The sequence below is a fragment of the Palaemon carinicauda genome, chromosome 8 (genome assembly GCF_036898095.1).
Source record: "Palaemon carinicauda isolate YSFRI2023 chromosome 8, ASM3689809v2, whole genome shotgun sequence".
Classification (NCBI taxonomy): Eukaryota; Metazoa; Arthropoda; class Malacostraca; order Decapoda; family Palaemonidae; genus Palaemon; species Palaemon carinicauda.
This window is the reverse complement of record NC_090732.1, coordinates 156,054,161-156,073,878: the sequence shown is the minus strand read 5'-3', so window position 1 is coordinate 156,073,878 and position 19,718 is coordinate 156,054,161. Positions and strand designations below refer to the sequence as shown.

General features: G+C 47.0%; 1 protein-coding gene across 1 annotated transcript in view; it reads left to right on the top strand.

The window, feature by feature from the left end:
- Window positions 1-19,718, top strand: part of LOC137646046 (U3 small nucleolar ribonucleoprotein protein MPP10-like) — a 157,390-nt gene that overhangs the window by 86,146 nt on the left and 51,526 nt on the right. The window contains exons 5-6 of the mRNA XM_068379193.1: window positions 1,558-1,732; window positions 9,731-9,915. Of these exons, the coding sequence (XP_068235294.1) occupies window positions 1,558-1,732; window positions 9,731-9,915 (360 nt within the window). The remainder of the gene's footprint in view (window positions 1-1,557; window positions 1,733-9,730; window positions 9,916-19,718) is intronic.

Sequence of the window (19,718 nt, the reverse complement as noted above, 5' to 3'; positions counted from 1 at the left end):
TTCATGCAGGAAGAAATCGAATATCATTAAAAGGTATTAAGCTAAAAATAGTTAGATACAAATGATGAAAAGAAGGGAATTGAATTGAAGAGATAATAGATTAAAATTTAATGTAAAGAGAAGGTACTAATTTACATGCATGTAACATAAGGACTTTTGCTGAGAAATATAGTGAATGATAGTTAGTTTATGATTGTCTTGACAAGACTGTCTGGATAGGGTTTATTTACAGTTCATATACTACTACACTACTTTAGTTTGAGTAGCGTACTCCTATTGTTTAATGAACGTAATCCTTAAGGTGTAATAAGTCACAGATTTTACTGTTAGAACTTTTTGAATGTTATTGAAGTTTCACAGTATTTTTCTTATCTTATTTTTTCATTTGTGGTATGATAGATATTTTTATATTCATTGCTAAAAAACTACTAATACTGTACTGAAGTGTACTTACAGTATTGTAATACTGTATATACTAAACCTTAAAACATGGCAATCAATTTCATCAGCTGACCAACTAGTTTAAGTTGACATTATTGCATTCTAAAAATAATGATTTTTAAAAAGAAAGATAATTGTGCTTCATTAAGGCATTTTTATACTTTTGTTTTCAATTTTGAGTGCATTTCAACCATCAACTATTAGTGACATTTTTACTCTACAGTATCAATGAGTGTTGTTAGATACGAACAAGTGTTTTGTTGTTACTTATGCATAGCATGGTGTGGCGATGGCTTTCGCGTTATGAGTCATCTTACCTTGTATTGAAGCTGTGTTAATAATGTACATTTACCTCTGAAAAGTTGTATGAACTAAAGTACCATGATAGAAAGCACATGAAAAAGAATGTAGGGCAGTACCGTGGGTTGCCTAGTGTGACAGTCAACCGCAGGCTATGAGTTGACCCCCCCCCCTCTAGGGTGGCAAGCATTCGTAGATTTTTTATTTATGCACCTTTCTCTGTTACCTAACCCCGTTGAATATGGAGGGCTGACTCTATCTCCCCCATCTTACCAGTGTCTGGGTAGGGATCCAGCTTCTAGCCTAACATCTGCGATATCTTTTGCTTAGGTTAACAAGAATTATCACTTTAACTCCTTCACAAGACGAAAGAGCATTTGCATTTCCCATATTAGTAATCAAGCCAGTCTAAGGATGAGTCTCCTATTGCAAGAATGAGGGTTTGTATTTGTTTAGGAACAAATCACTAAGTTTTCAAGTTACACTATCCACCTTAACCACCCACAAGTTTCACATTAATGTCAAAATGGTCACTGTACCTGGCAAGTGGATGGGGCCTACCCTCCACCCACCAGTTACTCTGTGTACTAACTACCTCATTAAAAGGTCAAACTGCCTTGGAAATGTAGTCCTGTTAAAGGACTCAGGTTTGTATAGTTAGAAAATATACAAATTACTATTTGAAAATTAGTGAAATGAGTGTGTAGTGTTTATGATATTGTAGATATTTAAAAGGTGTATTCCGTTAGTTTATTATAGGGTTTTTATAAAGAAATTCTTATAAATACAAATTTTTAAAGCTAGTGTTTCTTTCAGGAAAAATCTACATTTGAAAAAGAAAGGGAAAGGGAGCTTATGTTAATGAGTACTTTAGAAGAAGACAATATTGCTGAGAAACCTTGGTTTTTAAAAGGCGAAGCTGTTAGTGCTGATCGTCCTGAAAACTCAACGTTGGAAGAACAATTGGAATATAACATTGTTGCTCGGCAAAGTAAGATAACATTTACAGTACCATTTTACTTTCAGTTGCAGTTACAGAATTTGAATGATAAAATTATTTCTATATTTATGTGATGTTCATGTTTCTTTTCTCTCCAAGTTGTTTAAATGTTCACACTTACCCCAAAATAAGAAATTCCCTTCTACTCTCCTTGCAAAAGACCTCCTCCTCTAGGAACCATCTGGCTGTTGATGCCAACTAACTTGTCGATGATGTGTCATAATTCCCTTTACCTCCAGTTCAAGTCGAAACCCAATCATTAGTCTCATAACATCACTGATCAGGGAGGGGACCAACATGCATATGAACATCTGGTGAGCATAAATATGATAAATTTTATCATTAGAATTCAGCTTATTTTTATGAAACTCCCCTGATGTTCATTATTTTTATTCCTGAAGCGGAGTTATGTCGATGTTACCCAATATTTTTATCATGTTCCATTTTCCTCCCTTCAAGAAACATATGCCTCAGTCACCATTGTGCCATCTGGTTCCTAATGGTAGCAAACCACTATGGGGCAAGACAGCACCCACTTCTCTGCAATCTTATCATTGACTCTTGACTTCTTTGGATGTATTTTCATGTGAGTGATAACGCTGAGATCCTGTAGGGCAACATTGATAATTTTGTGAAGTGCATGCAATCCTCGAATTCTTATGATCGCGATTCAAGAATGCATACACTTCTTTGCGGGAGTTGTTTATCGATGAAGGGATGCTACTTTGGAAGGGGAGCCTTTGCTTCAGTGTATAATTGTCAAGATTATAGTGTTATGAGAAAAGATTGAGTGAGAGGTAGCCTAGGTAGGGGAGAGAGATAGAGATAACTAATAATGATACTGTACCTATAAATGTACTATATGAAAATTATGATAGTTTATAACACATTAGTGATTATATACAGTAATATTATCTATATAGATATTTTGAATAAGTTGAGAGAGAGAGAGAGAGAGAGAGAGAGAGAGAGAGAGAGAGAGAGAGAGAGAGGAGAGAGAGAGAGAGAGAGAGAGAGAGAGAGAGAGAGAGAGAGAGAGAGAGAGAGAGAGAGAGAGAGAGAGAGAGAGAGAGAGAGAGAGAGAGAGAGAGAGAGAGAGAGAGAGAGAGAGAGAGAGAGAGAGAGAGAGAGAGAGAGAGAGAGAGAGAGAGAGAGAGAGAGGAGAGAGAGAGAGAGAGAGAGAGAGAGAGAGAGAGAGAGAGAGAGAGAGAGAGAGAGAGAGAGAGAGAGAGAGGAGAGAGAGAGAGAGAGAGAGAGAGAGAGAGAGAGAGAGAGAGAGAGAGAGAGAGAGAGAGAGAGAGAGAGAGAGAGAGAGAGAGAGAGAGAGAGAGAGAGAGAGAGAGAGAGAGAGAGAGAGAGAGAGTGTGTGTGTGTGTGTGTGTGTGTGTGTGTGTGTCGGTGCATTATCGATGCTGGTGCGTAGTGGATTAATGTCCTGTACGCCTTCCTTAATTTCCCTGGTATATTTTTTGGCACTATTAATCTACCTCGGCTTGCTCTTTCTGATATTTTTAGCTCCATGATGTTTTCAGCAATTCCTTCTATTTGCTTCCATGCTTGTACAGTATTATCATGTAGCGTTCTCTTCTCCTTTCTAGACTGTATAGTTTTAAAAATTTCAGTCTTTCCCAGTAGTCAAGGTCCTTAACTTCTTCTATTCTAGCAGTATAGGACCTTTGTACACTCTCTATTTGTGCAATATCCTTTTGGTAGTGTGGGTACCATATCACATTGCAGTACTCGAGTGTACTACGTACATAAGTTTTGTAAAGCATAATCATGTGTTCAGCTTTTCTTGTTTTAAAGTGTCTGAATAACATTCCCATTTTTGCTTTACATTTAACCAAGAGTGTTGCTATTTGGTCATTGCATAACATATTCCTATTTAACTACACCAAGGTCTTAAATTGCTTCCTTGTTTGTGATTGTCTCATTATTAGGTCCCTTGTATGCATATACCATTCCTTCTCTGTTTCCATAATTTATTGATTCAAATTTATCAGAGTTAAATACCATCCTATTTATCTTTGCCCATTCATATATTTTGTTTAGATCTCTTTGTACAGTAATGGTAATAATAAAATTATGGAGGGTAGGAGCTTTTTATAATGAAATATCCTAGGTGTGATATACACCTATGTGCTGTACACTTTTGTAGGATATAAGAGTAATATTAACTTCCCTTTGGTTTATATTTGCAAGCGATGTACCCGGTACATTACCATGTGTAGTATCTGCATGTTTTTATGTTCAGCATACATCATCATAGTGAAGGTGTTAATGACATTAAGTTATGTATTAATCTGTAGATCAAAACATTGTATAATTTCACTCCGTGCTCTGCCTGTAGCAGCACCTAAGTCTTCTTCATTTCTTTAATTGAATACGATACTTTTTAGATTTCTCATGATTTAGCACAGGTGTGGATTGATATGCTAAAATCGTGATTATGCAAAATACAGTAATTATTATTACTTGCTAATCAACAACCCTAGTTGGAAAAGCAAGAAGCTATAAGCCTAAGGGCTCCAACAGGGAAAATAGCACAATGAGGAAAAGAAATAATTAAATTACAAGAAGTAATTAAGAATTGAAGTAAAATTTTTTTAGAACAGAAACAACATTCAAATAAACTTTCATATAGAAACTTAAAACTTCAGAAAAACAAGCGGAAGAGAAATAAGATAGAATAATGTGCCCAAGTGTACCCTCAAGCAGGAGAACTCTACCCCTAAGACAGTGGAAGACCATGGTATGAAGGCTATGGCACTGTTCAAGACTAGAGAACAATGGTTTGATATTGGAGTATCCTTCTCCTAGAAGAGCTGCTTACCATAGTTAATAGAGTCTCTTCTACCCTTACTAAGAGGAAAGTAGCCACTGCCCAATTACAGTGCAGTAGTTAACCCCTTGAGCAAAGAACTCTTTGGTAATCTCAGTGTTGTCAGGTGTATGAGGACAGGTGAATTTGTAAAGAATAGGCTAGACTTTTCGGTGTATGTGTAGGCAAAAGAAAATTGAGCCTTGACCAGAGAGAAGGATCCAATGTAGTACTGTATTTTTTCCGTATCTGGAATAGGGGTACAGTATTACTTTTGGAAAAACTGAAAGGACGAGTCATTAAAGTTTAGTGAGGGTTAACTACGTATCCCACTAGTTAGTGGGGGTGAGGGTTAGCTTGCTACCCCTTCCACTCACACCTGTGATTGAGCTCACTTTGCTTTTGGCTCATATGGTAAATGGTTGTTGCCACTCTTCATCCTCACCAAATATTATTGGACTGCCATTAATGCTTTTTGTGCTTTTTTTTTCTTCAGTATGTGTGTTGACTTCTGCTGGCCATGCGTACTTGCCCTGGACCTGATCTCAACGCTCTTCGTCAAGAAGGTGTTCTTGCTCTAAAGCTTCACGCTCACGAGACTGACAGTCTCAATGCTCTCCTCGGAGACGTTCCTCTTCATGAGGTAAAGTGTCGCGATTGTGTTCTTCATGATCATGAGCAACCAAGTCTAGACCTAGGTCTGGACGCTCCCGTTCTAAATCATGAGCACGATGTTCACGTTCGCGAGGATGAAGCTCCCGTTCACGAGGGCAACGTTCATGTTCACGAGGACGACGTTCACAATCACAAGGCCACCTCTCACATTCGCGAGCTAGGCGCTCAGGATGTTCATGATCGAGGGCTAAACGCTGACGATCACAAACAGTATATTGACGGTTGCGAACATGTGTTCACGATCAAGGTCTAGACGTTCCTTGTCAAGAAGAAGTAGGTGCATGTGCAGTCCATCAGCACATCGCTCCTCAACTCGTCCTTCTCCTAAACGACCCCGGACCGAACTTTATTCTGAGATAGAACATTCTGCAGACAGGCGTCTAGCTAAGCTACCTCCAGTGCCCTTTGCTGTCTGGGGTGCTTTAGCTCAGCGTTCGCTCACATTGTGCTCTCCAACGCGTTCCTCCGTGACGGGCTCACCAACGCTTAGAGTTGCCCTTACTCAGAGGCCCTCACTACCTACTACGTCTGGCATAGGCGGTCCTCTGAAGCAACAGGAATGCTCAAAGCTTCCACCGTCCAGTGTGGCTCCTAGTGCTCATGTTACAAGCACTTCTACTCGTGAGTTGTTCACATTGTCGCGTGAATCTCGTGATTTCACCCATAAATCTCCGATTTCCACATAAGATTCACGAGTAGGGGTTTCAGAACCGCGAGCAAGTGCAGTACCAACACCACCGCCTCCGGCTTCTACCACCTCTAGCGGCAGGCCTATACCTTTCTCATAAGGGTTTAAGGAGCCTCCAAATAGATATGCCAACTTACCTATTAGCCCGGACGGTCCTCTTCGCTTGACAAAGGAGCACCTCCTGTTGCCACAAACTCTCTCTCCTAAGTCTACGCAGGCTCCCTCTAGGGCTACAAGAACATGTTCCCCTCCCCCTGGATTCCCTAGGGAAACCCAGGACTTATCAAAGGGTGCTAAGCTCCTGGCATGGGTTAGCACTTCCCTAACCACCCTGCAGAAGTCCTTGGGTGTGGCTTCTCCTCCACCACCACAGCCTGGAACAGTCAGGGCTACTCTGCTGATTCCCTTGGAGTCTGACTCTAACTTTGTCTCATAAGAGTTCTAACCCTAGAAGGAGACATTTGTCAGATAAGGCACGATGGTCTTCCCATCTCTATCTAGTGCTGAGGTGCCTCCAGCTTCTGATCCTTATCTGAATAGCCTTCCCTTTACTCAAGTGAAGGTGAGGGAAACCATGACTAAGAGAGAGAAGAGGAGGATGAGAGGCTTAACACCACCGCACGTCAATCTCATCCATTCTTGGACGAGTAGGGACGTTGGCTCTCCCAAGAGGTCTCAGTCCACCCCTTCATCCCTCAAAAAATGAGGTAGTGCCTCCGGACTAGCGTCCAATTTCCTTACCTCCACTAGAGGAAGAGTATACGGCTCCTGCAGCTAAGGCTTTAGCTACTGGTGTCCCTAAACCCTCGCAAGTGCCTCCCTCCAACATCTTGGATGACCATTTCCCTGTACGTAGGGAATCTAAGGACACCAAAACCAAACCCAAGAACACCAGTGCAAGGGAAGCCTGTTTGTCAGAGGCGGACAACAGGTCCCCTGTGGCAGGTCCCTCAAATGATCCAATGAATGACCCTGACCTACCCCAAGCTCTGGATGTGAGCCTGGAAGTAGATGAGCTATTGGACACGAATGATGAAAATCTTCCGACGGCAGCTATTCCAAACTTTCACTCAGAACAAGAGAGACGAGAATCGGAACATACCTTTCGGCAGGTCCTCTCTTGCATGAGATCCATCAATAGACTGTCAACTCCTGGCACCACCACCCAGGAAGGGAAGGATATGGTTCTTGATGAGATCTGTGGGACCCAGAAGCCTCCTAAGACCTGTCTTGTCATAGTCTAGAGGCCTGACAGCCTCCAAAAGGAAAGCTATCGCCCAGATAGCCGAAACTTCCAGTTCCTTGAAGGCAGGTTCTTCCTCACAATCTTTACCGCTTCCTTTCATTTTACAAAGAAAGTTCGGGCTGCGCGGGATAAATGGCGCCACGACTCGGACACCATTATCCACCAGGCGCAGGCTGCAAGTTTCAAGGGACCTGGTCCCGCGAAACTGTCCGCAGCCAAGCCCACGGGAAGTAGCAAGAGTACTGCTGCTCCTGTGCAGCTGAGACCTGCTCCTGTTCAGAAGGGTTCTGCCCCCAAACAGACTTTTCAGCCTCCCTCCAGAGCTCCTCCATATCGGGGAAAGAACTAGGGGCAAGTGAGGGAAAGGGAAACACTAGTTTGTCTTTCCCCTTCCCATGCTGCGGAAGGTAGGGGGATGCCTATCGTGCCATTGGGCGATGTGGAAGCACCTTGGGGCTGAGAAATGGGTAGTGTTGACCCTTCGCGAAGGGTACAAGCTCCCATTCGTGCTTCATCGGCCCCCCTATTCTCCACCCCAATAGCGTTCCACACGTACGCTCCAACATCTCTGAAGGAGGTAGAGGTCCAGGAAATGTTGGAGAATGATGCGCTAGAAGTCGTACTCGACCGGTCACCAGGGTTCTACTGTCGTCTTTTCCTTGTCGAGAAGGCAACAGGAGGTTGGAAACCGATCATCTACCTTTCGCCTTTGAACAAGTTTGTTCAGCAAGATGTTGACAATTCGCATTGTGCTGTTGATAGACTTGTAGGACGCGTACTTTCAAGTACTAGTTCATCAGTCGTCTCGAAAGTACCTCCGATTCACCTTCCAGGGCACGGTGTACCAGTTCAAAACCCTTTGCTTTGGACTGTGCACAGCTCCCCAAGTGTTCACGGCAGTAGCAGCTTGAGCCCACTCGAGGGGCATCCGCCCACTGATGTACCTTGACGACTGGATGATTCTCGCTCCCTTGCAGGAGCAGTTGATTCAGGATTGAGATTTGCTTCTGGCAGTTTGTCGCGATTTAGGGATCGTGGTGAACTTAGAGAAGTTGAACCTCATTCCCAAGCAGAAGGTGAAGTATCTGGGAATGCTGATCGACTCGGTAGCAGCTGGCGTTCTTCCCTCGGAAGACCGGATTAGCAGACTCGGAGAGGTTGCGCAGCCGTTCCTGTTGCAGGAACAACTTCCAGCCCTCCAGTGGCAAGCTCTTCTATGTCACCTCTAATCGCTGGAGAAGCTCGTTCCTTTCGGGCGGATCCATCTCCGCTCCCTTCAATGGTGTCTGAAGGAGCAGTGGTCGGCAGCCACCGATCCTCCCTCTCGTCCGGTCCTCATGGAACGCGAGGTAAGGGAGGATCTCCTTTGGTGGCTAAACGAGGAGAACCTCATGAGAGGGTTTCTCATAAACCCTCCTCCACCTCAGTTCTGTCTGTTCACAGACGCGTCCATGGAAGGTTGTGGTGCACACCTGGATGACTTAGTCATGTCAGGCTTGTGGTCGGAAGAGGAGAAACACCTGCCCATCAACGGGCTAGAAATGATGGCAGTCTTGAGAGCACTCTTTCATTTCCAGGCCCGTTGGAGAGAGCACTCAGTAGTGCTGATGAGCGACAACACATATGTGGTCGCGTACATCAAGCTATTGTCTGACCTCTCCAGTTCCTCATTTGACCTCTCTAGTTCCTCATGGACAGGGAAGTCTCTTGTTTTGATTTTATGGTATGTTTGGCAGTGTGAAAGCAGTCTGCATGTGATCCGCCTTTCTCTCTGTCTTCTCCCTTAGAGTTCCATACATCAAGACAAGTCTTCCCAGGTAAGATTGCTAGAGTTTGTTTACAGGTATTCTCCCCCCATCTTCTGCTAGGCAGGGAAGACGGTGGATGTATAAACACTTTGCCTTTTGATTTTGGAGGTTTATCCAGTCACTGTGACAGTAGGGTCGACTGTCTCTTACATTCACACGCTCAGGTCGCACGATGCTCTTACACATCGTGTGGCGGCTCCCAGTCTCTCAGACCCCACCATCATCATGGGTCAAGAGACAGGGGTAGGTGGATTTAATCCTCTGCTCTCATTCGAGATCAGGTCTATATCCAGGCAGGTAGCTTTCCACAAGCAGCAAAGACAGACCTCCCACCAACCAGTGAGTCTTCCTATATTAAATGATTACGAGGTTTGTATATCGTGTCGGAACAAATGACAATTTGTCCTAAATTGTATTTTTCCTAGCTATATAAACCTGTAATCATTTAATATAAATGTCCACTTCTACTACCCCTCTCATGTTCCACATTGATCCTAAAGCGTTTGAATGAGGAAAGCGGGGTTGCTAAGCTCCTCCCCGTACTGCCAGCCAACCAATCAGCACAACTGCCTGGTTTTCTTTCTCTTCGGCTTTTTCAGCTGAGCTGAAGCGAATTCCTATATTAAATGATTACAAGCTTGTATAGCTAGGAAAAATACTATTTAGGACAAATGGTAATTTTCTAATATTTTCATATTTATAAGGATAATATTGTAGGTATAGAATTTAATGTGAAATCTTCACATTTCAGGGCCTGTTATAACAGAGGATACAACAACACTTGTTGAAAAAATAATTTTAAGCCGTATCCGATCTAAGGCTTGGAATGATGTAGTGCGTAAAGTGAAACCTAACATCACCCCATTTGAATACAAGAAAAAACTGCTACTGAATCAAGAGAAAAGTAAAAAGAGTCTTGCAGAAATATATGAGGAGGTAAGGAATATTTTGAGAATAGCCTATTATTTTTTGAAGTGTTTCTTGTAATTTTTGTTTGTTTCGTAACTGAAATACAAACCATGCTATTTACCTAGGGTAATTACTTCGGCGTAGCTGAATGATGAGCCATAAGAATTTTAACGAGGGTTTACTACCCCTCCGCTAGTTAGCAGGGGGTAGGGAGGGGTAGCTTGCTACCCCTCCTCCTTACACACACCGGTGAAAGGCTCACTTTACTTTTGGCTCGGATGGCGATCAGATGTCTCCGCTCCCATCCTCACTTGACGGCCTTTATTGTTTTGTCTTTTTAACTTACCTTTTCTTATACTTAATATATTTAAACATTACTGATGTTTATATATATTCTTGTGTATAGAAAATAGTAAGTTTCCTTTGCTTTCAGTGTTGTACGGTGTGTGTTGTGTACGTCTATGAGAGTGATCGCCTGCTTAGCCTAGGCCACCACGATTCTCTTCTTGGTCACGGCCGTTCACTCCTAGGCCACCATGGTTGCCTTCGTGGAGTACGGCCCCTCTCTCGAGGTCGTTCACCTCTTACTCCGTACTACGGCTACGATAGTTTCTCGGGCCGAGTCGCTATTTCGTTTTATTTGTCTCAATTATTTTTATGAATATAATTGTATTTTTAACTTTTCAGCTCGGGGAACACGTCTCTTCGGGGGTCTGTGATCCTTGGAACATTCAAAGTCAGTTGCATAATTATAATGTTATAATTTCTGTTTTTTGTTAATTTTTTTGTCCCCCCCCTCACCCGTGCGTGTCAGTGGGGGAGGAGGGCGCATACCTACTTTCGTTCATATGTTTTACTTTCCCTCGGGGTTTCTCTTCGGAGTTTCACCCGCGGAATTTCTTTTGAATAATTATTCATTTTTATTTTCCAGTTTACGATGCTGTTCCTTCGTGCCTGTAGTGTGCCTTTGAAGCAGAGCTGTCCTGTTTATGCCTGGGGAGTCTGCTGTCGCCGCCGTCTCTCTAGGACATCGTCAGGGGCGTTCCCTTCTCTTAGAAGTTCCCCCGTGACTACTGTCAGCTCTTCAGTGCATCCTAGAATGATAAGGAGGTTCGCCTCCAGGATAGTTAGTTAACTTCCCTTCTTACCTTTTCCTGGTCCTAGGCGGTTATGCTCTTGGGGCTGAGTGACTGCCCTTGTGACTCGCTCAAGGGGCTAAGCGGTTGCAAGGCCGGACCATGGTACTAGCGTCTATGCTCTCGGGGCTGAGCGATCGCTTCTGTAGCTACGCTCAAGGGGCTGAGCAGCTGCAAGATCAGTCTTGACCTCTCTCGTTCGCGAGAGAGGCCGCACTAAGGGCTCCTCTTCGGAGGATTGCTCCTTTTGTCTCTTCTACGAAGTGTCTCCTCCCGTTCGCGTGAGAGGACACTCACAGAGACTCCTTTCCGGAGGGTTGTTCCTGTTTACGTCAGCTGATCTCACGGCCCTTGGGGGCTCCATCACCAGTCTCTTCTACGAAGTGCTCACCTCTCTCGTTCGCGAGAGAGGCCACTCATAGAGACTCCTCTTCGGAGGATTGTTCCTGTTGAAACAGCTTGCTGTTCAGTCACTAACACTTCGGTGTTTAGTGACAGGGAAACTTCGGTTTCTCTTTTTCCCTGACCCTTCGGGGTCTCGGAGCTTTAGTTACGCAGATCCCTCGGGCTCTCGTAACTTTAGTCATTTCTACACTTCGGTGATTAGTGACTGGGAAACTTCGGTTTCTCGTTGCGCTGACCCTTCGGGGTCTCGCAACTCATCCCCTCGGGGCCTCGCTACTCAGGCTACGTTAGACCTTTGGTCTCTTGTGCCCTCAGTGGACCTGCTGTATCCGTTACTGACTGCTGACGCGCTTTGGGTGCCCACGCTCCCCGTTATCCAACGGGCTCCTCCCTCCGGGGCAGGAGAGGCTTTCTCACACCGTGAGTAAGCCCCTTAAGAGCCAGGTATCCCCTGCGCGCCAATGTTTCCTTGCGCGCTAGCGCTCGGCTGCTGTTCCTTCTGTTCCTGAGACTGCCTTCCAGAGACACCCCGTTCCAGTAATTCAACTAGGCTGCTACCAACGTTCCCTGCGCATTAGCGCATATCGGTTCAGCCTGCGGTGTCTCTTAAGTCTCTTCTACGGAGGACACCTCTCCCGTTCGCGGGAAAGGTCCCTCACAGAGACCACTCCTCGGAGTGGTTAGCAGTACTTACAGTTGATCGTCGGCTCTCAAGCAGACCTGCCTTGGTCCTCTTCAGGGGATGCCCTCCCTTTTAGGGACACATCCCTGTTCCTGATCTACGAGTTAGCTGATCCTTATGATACGCGCTAGGCGCGCAAGCACCGACGATCTTCATAACTCGTGTAAGCGCCGAAGATCGTCCCATGCGCGATCTTCGAGGCCCGTCCGCGCGCTGGAAACCGCGCTCGATCGTCGAAGACCGTTAGCTGACGATCTTCGGATCCGGCGCTAGGCGTGCAAGCGCCGACGATTCTCATAACGCGCGTAAGCGCCGAAGATCGTTCCGTGCGCGGGATGGTTTCCCCCGCGCGACCATCGAGGCTCACGCGATCATCGCGGATCATCCGCGTGCGGTTTCCCGCCCGTCCTCGGGCAGTTTTCCGCTCATCCATGCGTGGGATGGTTGCCTGCGCGCAATCATTGCGGGTCGTAAACCACGATCGTCGTAGATCGTCCCCGCGCGGGTACCGAGGGTTTCCCGCGCGCGATCGCCGACTATCTTCTCTCGCGCGCAATCGCCGACTATCTTCTCTCGCGCGCGAGCGCCGACGATCTTCGCACACGCGCGAGCGCCGAAGATCGTCCGTGCTCGCGCGAGCGCCGAAGATCGTCCGTGCTCGCGCGATCGCCGACGATCGTCTTACATAGCCGGAGATTGTACGCGCGCGGGCACCAATGGTTTCCCGCTCACTATCTCCGACAGTGTTCTCTCACGCTAGCGCCGACGATCTTCGTACACGTGTAGACGCCGAAGATCATCCGCGTTATTTCTTCCGCACGTGGGATGGTTTCCCACGCGTAATCGCCGACGGCGCGCAAGCACCGGCGATCCTCTGTCGCCGAGATCGTCCACGCGTGGGATGGTTTCCCACGCAATCGCCCACGATCTTCTTTCGCACGCAAGCGCCGACGATCTTCATATGCGCGGAAGCGCGGGGATCGTCCACGCGGGCACCGATGGTTCCCCCCGCGCGATCGCCGATACGCCCACGCTCTCGCGGGTACGCGTGCGTGCGAGCGCGGTTATCCTGCTACGCACGTTTCATTCACGCGCTACCCAGATCTGTGCTTTTCGCGCGATCACCAGCGTGATCGGCACACCGTTTTCTAACACGATCGCGCCCTAATTACATTAGGGATTCTGTCGGTCAGGCCACCTTCGCGTTTCCCTCCCCGCAGCGCAGAGCAGCGCCCTCTCCGGAGAGGGGGAGGTTTCCGGACAGGTCAAAGGTCTCTTCTCCCTTCATTGCAGATTCTCTACGGGCGAACCCTCATGTGTCAACTCCTCCAAGGGATCGAACGATCCGCTTCCCTCGAGAGGGACTACCTGTCAGCACGACGGTCGGTCGGCAACCCTGGTGGGACGCCGTTGTCAGAGTGCTTACGCAGGCGATGAGCCTGTGCCCTCTGACTGGGGTCACTAATCAGTAGCAACTTCCTCTCCCCCTGAAGAGGGAGAGAGGAATCCCTGACATGGTATCTCCTCCAAGGACTATCCTGTCCCTACGCAAGTCCTTCGCAGGCGATGAGCCCTCCTCAGACTTCTTCCCCCCTCCCCTGCGGATGAGTATTTCCCATCCCCAGGAGGGTTGGAAGACCCGGTCCTCTCCAAATCACACCATAGGGGGAATCCCCGCCTCTTCCTGAGAAATCTTCTTGTGCGGAGTCCTGTTTCCCTCCTAGGAGGGAACCGAAGGACCAGTCTTCCGCAAGGACCCGACAGGAACCAGATGGACCCTTTGAGCATGTCTACGAGTCTCCCCAGGAAGAGCCTCCGGGTACGGGAGACCTCGCTGCCAGTCCATCAGGAGGAGAGCTCCAGGGGTCGGAACTCGCGTTCTGGCAGGTCCTGACCCTCAGGAGGAACCTCGAGGGGACCCCAGACCCAGAGATTCCTGTTCGTAAAGGGAAGGATACGGTCCGGGACCGAATCTACGCCACCCAAGGACTCCCTTGGGCTGGTGCAGCTCTGCCCTGGTCTCAGGGAATGAAGAGCACCAGAGACAAGGCCGAGGGCCAGCTCTCTGAGCTTGTCTCCTTCAATAGTCCCGGTCGGTATCGAGCCCCTCCCTCCTCCCTGGGTAGGGATCGGTGAGGGGACGGGCCCTCCGGGCAGAAGTCCAGTCCATGTTGAAGATGCGCTCCCTCCAAGAGGTGGCCAATGGGTCCCGAGGCTTCCTTAATCGTCTCCTCCCTGGGAGAAGGGGTCTGGAGGCTGGAGACCGGTCATCGACTTCTCGACACTGAACAGGGTTGTCAAACAGTCTCCGTTCAGCATGGCGACGGCAGACGTGGTCAGTCTAGCGGTGTGACCACAAGACTTTGTGTACACTGGTCCGGTAGGACGCGTACTTTTGATCCCGGTCCACCCGTCTTCAAGGAAGTACTTTGGATTTTGCCTGGAAGGCGGATATACCAGTTCAAGGTGCTGTGCTTCGGTCTCTCCACAGCACCTCAAGTGTTCGCCGAAGCTTCCACTCTGATCTCTTCATGGGCTCACAGGATCGGCATCCGTCCCCTCCGTTTCCTGGGTGACTGGCTGATCCTAGCAGACTCGAAGGCATCCCTTCTTCGCCATCGGGACAAGTTCCTCGGACTTTGCCAAGTTCTAAGGATCATGGTGGTCCTCGAGGAGTCCTCCCCACAGCCCTCTCAGAGTCTGGTATACCTAGGCATGGTCTTGGACACCAATCTTCCGAAGCCTTCCCTTCAGACGACAGGATAGCAAGGCGGAGGCCCCACACGAGAAGAACCTCCAACCCAAAGGTGGTTACGTCTCTCCTCCCTGGCCCTTCTGGTTTCCAACAGTCGCCTCAGGATGAGTTCTCTCCAGTGGCGACTCAGGGCGCGGTGGAGTCATGGGACACGACTCCCCGGATGCCTGGATCCCTAGGGGACGACCGAAACAGACGGACCCCCAGTGGTGGGAAGCAGACGAGAATCTACAATAGGGAGTGGACCTTCTCGTCCTCCCCCCAAACCTCAGGCCGGTGGTCAGAACCAGGAAGTACCTTCTCTAGACCTACTAGAGATGGGAACCGTGTTTTCTGGCTCTTCAGTAGCTCCACCAAGGCTGGCGTACTACTCAGTGGTTGTGAGGATCAACAACACCACAGTGATTGATTGATTGATTGATTTAGAGTTTTCAGGCGCCTTACATGCTCAGACAGGAAGGTACTTTTCAGTACAGCCATCCCATCCTGCGGTAGAGATACTGAGATGGCCCGACTTCCCCTCGATCACCTTAGCAGCTCGCTTGATTCCAGGCAAAGGAATGAGCTCGCCAACAGTCTGAGCAATGCGACACAGACACCACATACCAAGTGGTCTTTGGATCCTCAAGTAGCCTACAAAGTCCTGACTCGGTGGGGCTCCCCTCTGTGGACCGGTTCGCTACAGCACTGAACTACAAGCTCCCGCTGTACTGCTCCCCGGTCCCGGACCCCAAGGGCCTCTGGTAAGATGCCTTCCAGCAAAGGTGGGACAACATCGATGTGTTCACTTTCCCCCATTCTGGCTGATGAGGAGAATACTCTACAAGACCAGAGTGTCGGTCAGTCTCTATGACCTTCATAGCTCCGCTAGGGCCTCTCGCAGATGGCTCACCAATCCTTCTGTAACTCCTTACGGAGCCTCCGAGGGAACCCCCCCCCACGTCACAGGTTACTCACACAACCACATGCCAACATCCTCCACAAAGTCGTAGCTTCGCTTCGACTTCCCTCCGGGAGACTAGCCAGCATCTCCTCAAAGAGAGAGGATTTTCACAAGAAGTTGCGAAAATGAGGTCTGGACACCTGCGCAAGTCTTCCGCAGTAGTCTCCCAGGCGAAGGGGCGAGTTACTGTGGTCGGTGTTGTGGAGAGGGTATCCCTCCACACGATGCCGCTTCCAGCAATAGCGGAGCTCCTCGTGGGTTTGCGGGATGAAATGGGCCTTTCAGTTTCGGCTGTGAAAGGCTATCTCTCAACCTTAGGTCTTGCCTCCAGGCTCTAGGGATAGACATTTCTCCCTCGCTGGAACTCTCTCTCCTCATACGAAGCCCTGTCCTTTCCTGCCCTCAGTCGAAGGTGAGACCTCCTCCTTGGAACGTGGTTCGAGTCCTCAAGTCTCTAAGAGACCTCCCGACGAACCACTACGTAAGGCCCTAGATCACCACCTTACCGGGTAGACAGTGTTCCTGCTAGCCTTATCCTCGGCCAAGCGAGTCACATGGTCTCTCATACGACTTCGCCCATTCAGGAGGAGATGGGGAGGCAACGTTCAGGTTCGTCCCTGAGTTTTGTTGCCAAGACTCAGAACCCGGGAGTGCCGGACCCGCGGTTCGACTATTTCCAGGTTTCGAGTCTCCGTCCTGTAGTAGATGACCCAGACCATCTCCTACCTTGCCCTTCAACCCTCCATCCAAGATATACTCTTCTGGGAAGGCTATATTTGACCAACATACTGCTTGACCTTGTTCTTGTTTGCCAGCGCTCTGACAACAACACTCTCCCTCGACCTGAGATTGCTAAGCCAGCGGTAGGAAAAGAAGTCCGAAGCATCGGTCGGATGTTTTCTACAGGGGTAAGACCTTTCTTGTCTGTAAGTTAGGTTTATTCCATAGTGGCTGTGATCCAGTCCTACAAGTTCGAATCACTCATCTCGTATTCAACTGACTCGTCCAACCAACAGGACTCCTTCAGTCCCTGTCGCAAATCTTATTGATGGATCGCACAGGACTCCTCGCCAAACTCCCATGGGAGTATTTGGGGATAGATGTGCACAGATCTCAGGCCGATCAGATTGGACGAAGAGCTTTCTCCGGCGAGGGCTTATGCAAACATGAGTTGTTCGCGAACCCCTCTGAATGACTTGAGGTCAACTTCAGGGGCAGATAATCCACATTTCAGCTACAAAGAGCATGCACATCATCACTTCTCATCCACCGGTTGAGGTGCAGTGGCAGGTCTCTCAATACTCTACGCAAATCCGAACATCTGGTCGGACATTCGTACTCAGGTGCTACGTCATCATTGCTTGATTATGTTTCCATCAAAGAATCTGTGGGCTTCTACTGTCAACTTTCCTGTAGAAGTCTCTAGTATTCAACCTCTCCTCCTGGAACAAGTTTTTTCAACAAACAGTGCTCAGCATGGATATGGCAGACATGATCAAAGAAGCAATAAGACCACAGGACTTTATGTGCACGCTGACTTCAAGGGCCCATGCTTCCAGATACCAGTAAATCCGTCATCAAGGAATTATCCAAGGATCATACAGGCAATACCAGTCTAAGGTGGGGTGCTTTGGTCTTTCGACAGCACCTCATGTTTTCACAAGAGTTTTTACCCTAGTGTCAACCTTGGCCCACAGGATCGGCATCCGTCTCCTAAGATTCTGGGATGATTGGCTGATCCTAGTAGACTTAGTGGTTGGGACGATTGGCTGATCCTAATAGACTTAGTGGTTGGGACGATTGGCTGATCCTAGTAGACTTAGTGGTTGGGACGATTGGCTGATCCTAGTAGACTTGGTGGTTTCCCTTCTTCAAAACCCAGACAAACTCCTCAAATTTTGACGCAATCTGAGGATTTTGGAAAATTTCAAGAGGTAATCCATGCTGCTTTATCGGAGACAGGTTTTCCTAGGCATGATCATCAACAGCATCCTGCAGAAAATCTTCCCTCAGGAGATGGGAATCTGAGGCGGAAGAAAATGGCAAGTGTCTTCCTTCAACGAGACGTGCTTCCAGTCAGCAGTGGTTACATCTCATAGGTCACCGTTTGACTGGTTCATCTAGTCTGCAACGGGCTCCTATGAATCCAATATTTTCAGTGGCAGCCAAATTCTAGGTGGTTCAGCACAAGGACTCTCTGGATACTCTGATCCTTATAGGACCTGAGCAGAAGATGGACCTGGGATGGTGGGTGATATGACAATCTCTGCCTAGGGGTCAACTTCTTCGTCTCTTCCTCAGAATTGATGTTCCTTTCAGATGTATCAACAGAAGGGGGAGCCCCACATGCTACACCACACGGCCTTCAGAGTCTGGTCAGAGTCCGAAAGCTACCAGCACATAAATCTCCTAGAGATGAGCGCAGCCTTCCTAGCCCTAAACCAGTTCCATCAGTTACTGGCTGGTCACTTGTTGGTGTTGATAAGGGACATCACCACGGTTAGTGGCTTACGTAGAACATATAAGGCGATACCTATTTATCAGCACCTTTGTCATCTAACAATGGAAATACTAAGATGGGCAGAAGACAACTCGGTATCCCTACTAGCTTTCATTCCAGACAAAGGAATGTACTTGTGGACATCTGAGCAGAACGACTCAGATAGTGGCCTTCGATAGGTTTTTGAATCATCCAGTAGCCAACCAAGTTCTGACTTTGTTGGGTTTCCCGACAGTGGACCTGTTCTTGACATCCCTCCACCTCTACTGTTTACCAGTCCCGGATCCCTAGGCCCTATGGCGGGATGCATTCCAGTAACGGTGGGACAATAGAGCTACAAGTTAGTATGTTTAGGAAAAATAAAAATTGCTTCCAAATTTGTTGTATTTCATTGAATGAAAATAAGGAAATTAGAATTAGTATAAATTATCAGTGGCTTCCTTATTTGTTAATAAAAATAAATTAATTTAATATTGCCATCACATGACGATATGAAATTTGTTCAATTATAATTATCTCAAGTTTTGATAATGTTTGCTGTGAGGGTAGTGTTAACCACTTAAAGCAAACAGAAAATTAACTTTTACCATATGGGTTTCCTTCATAAATCACTCACAGCTGTCAACAGCTGGGAGCCTTTTTCCCCTTCTGACGATGTATAAATATAAATTGAAAATTATCCATTCTAAAAATTCATGACTTTTAAAAAGATGATTGTGCTTCATTATTGCATTTTTCAGTATTGTTTTTAATTTTGGGTTCATTGTGACATCGACTATTTGTGGCTTTTTATTACTCTACAGTATCATTGAGTATTGTTAGATACAAACAAGTATTTTGTTGAAACTTATACAAACTTTGGTGAGGCCGTGACATGTTTTATGAGTTGTGGTGGTGATTTTTGGTTTATGAGTCATCTTACCTTATACTGAAGTTGTGTTAGTCATGTAAAGTTACCTTTGAAAAGTAGGAAGAACTAAAATACCATGACAAAGCACATGAAAAGAATGTAGTGCACTACAGTGCATTTTCTACTGTGTTAGTCAATGGCAGTTAGGTAATGGTGACTGAGTTGGTAGGTTATGAGTTGACTCACCCTAGGACAGCAAGCATTTTCAGATTCTCGCTTTTCGTGCCTGTTACTCTTACCTAACCCCCGTGAATAAGGAGGGTTGACAGTGAACTTAGTGCCCATCAGAGTTGCTTTTTGTTCCTCTGAATGCAAAGAAAAGCATTTCACGCCCTAAAAACCTTAGTTTGGGACTCCCAAAGTTTATAAGTGAATACAGTGAGCCCTCGCTACTTCGCGGTTCGACCATCGCGAATTCACCACTTCGCGGATTTTTTTCATAACCCATGTATATACATATATCGCGGATTTTCCGAAAATTTTGAAAATACCGCGATGT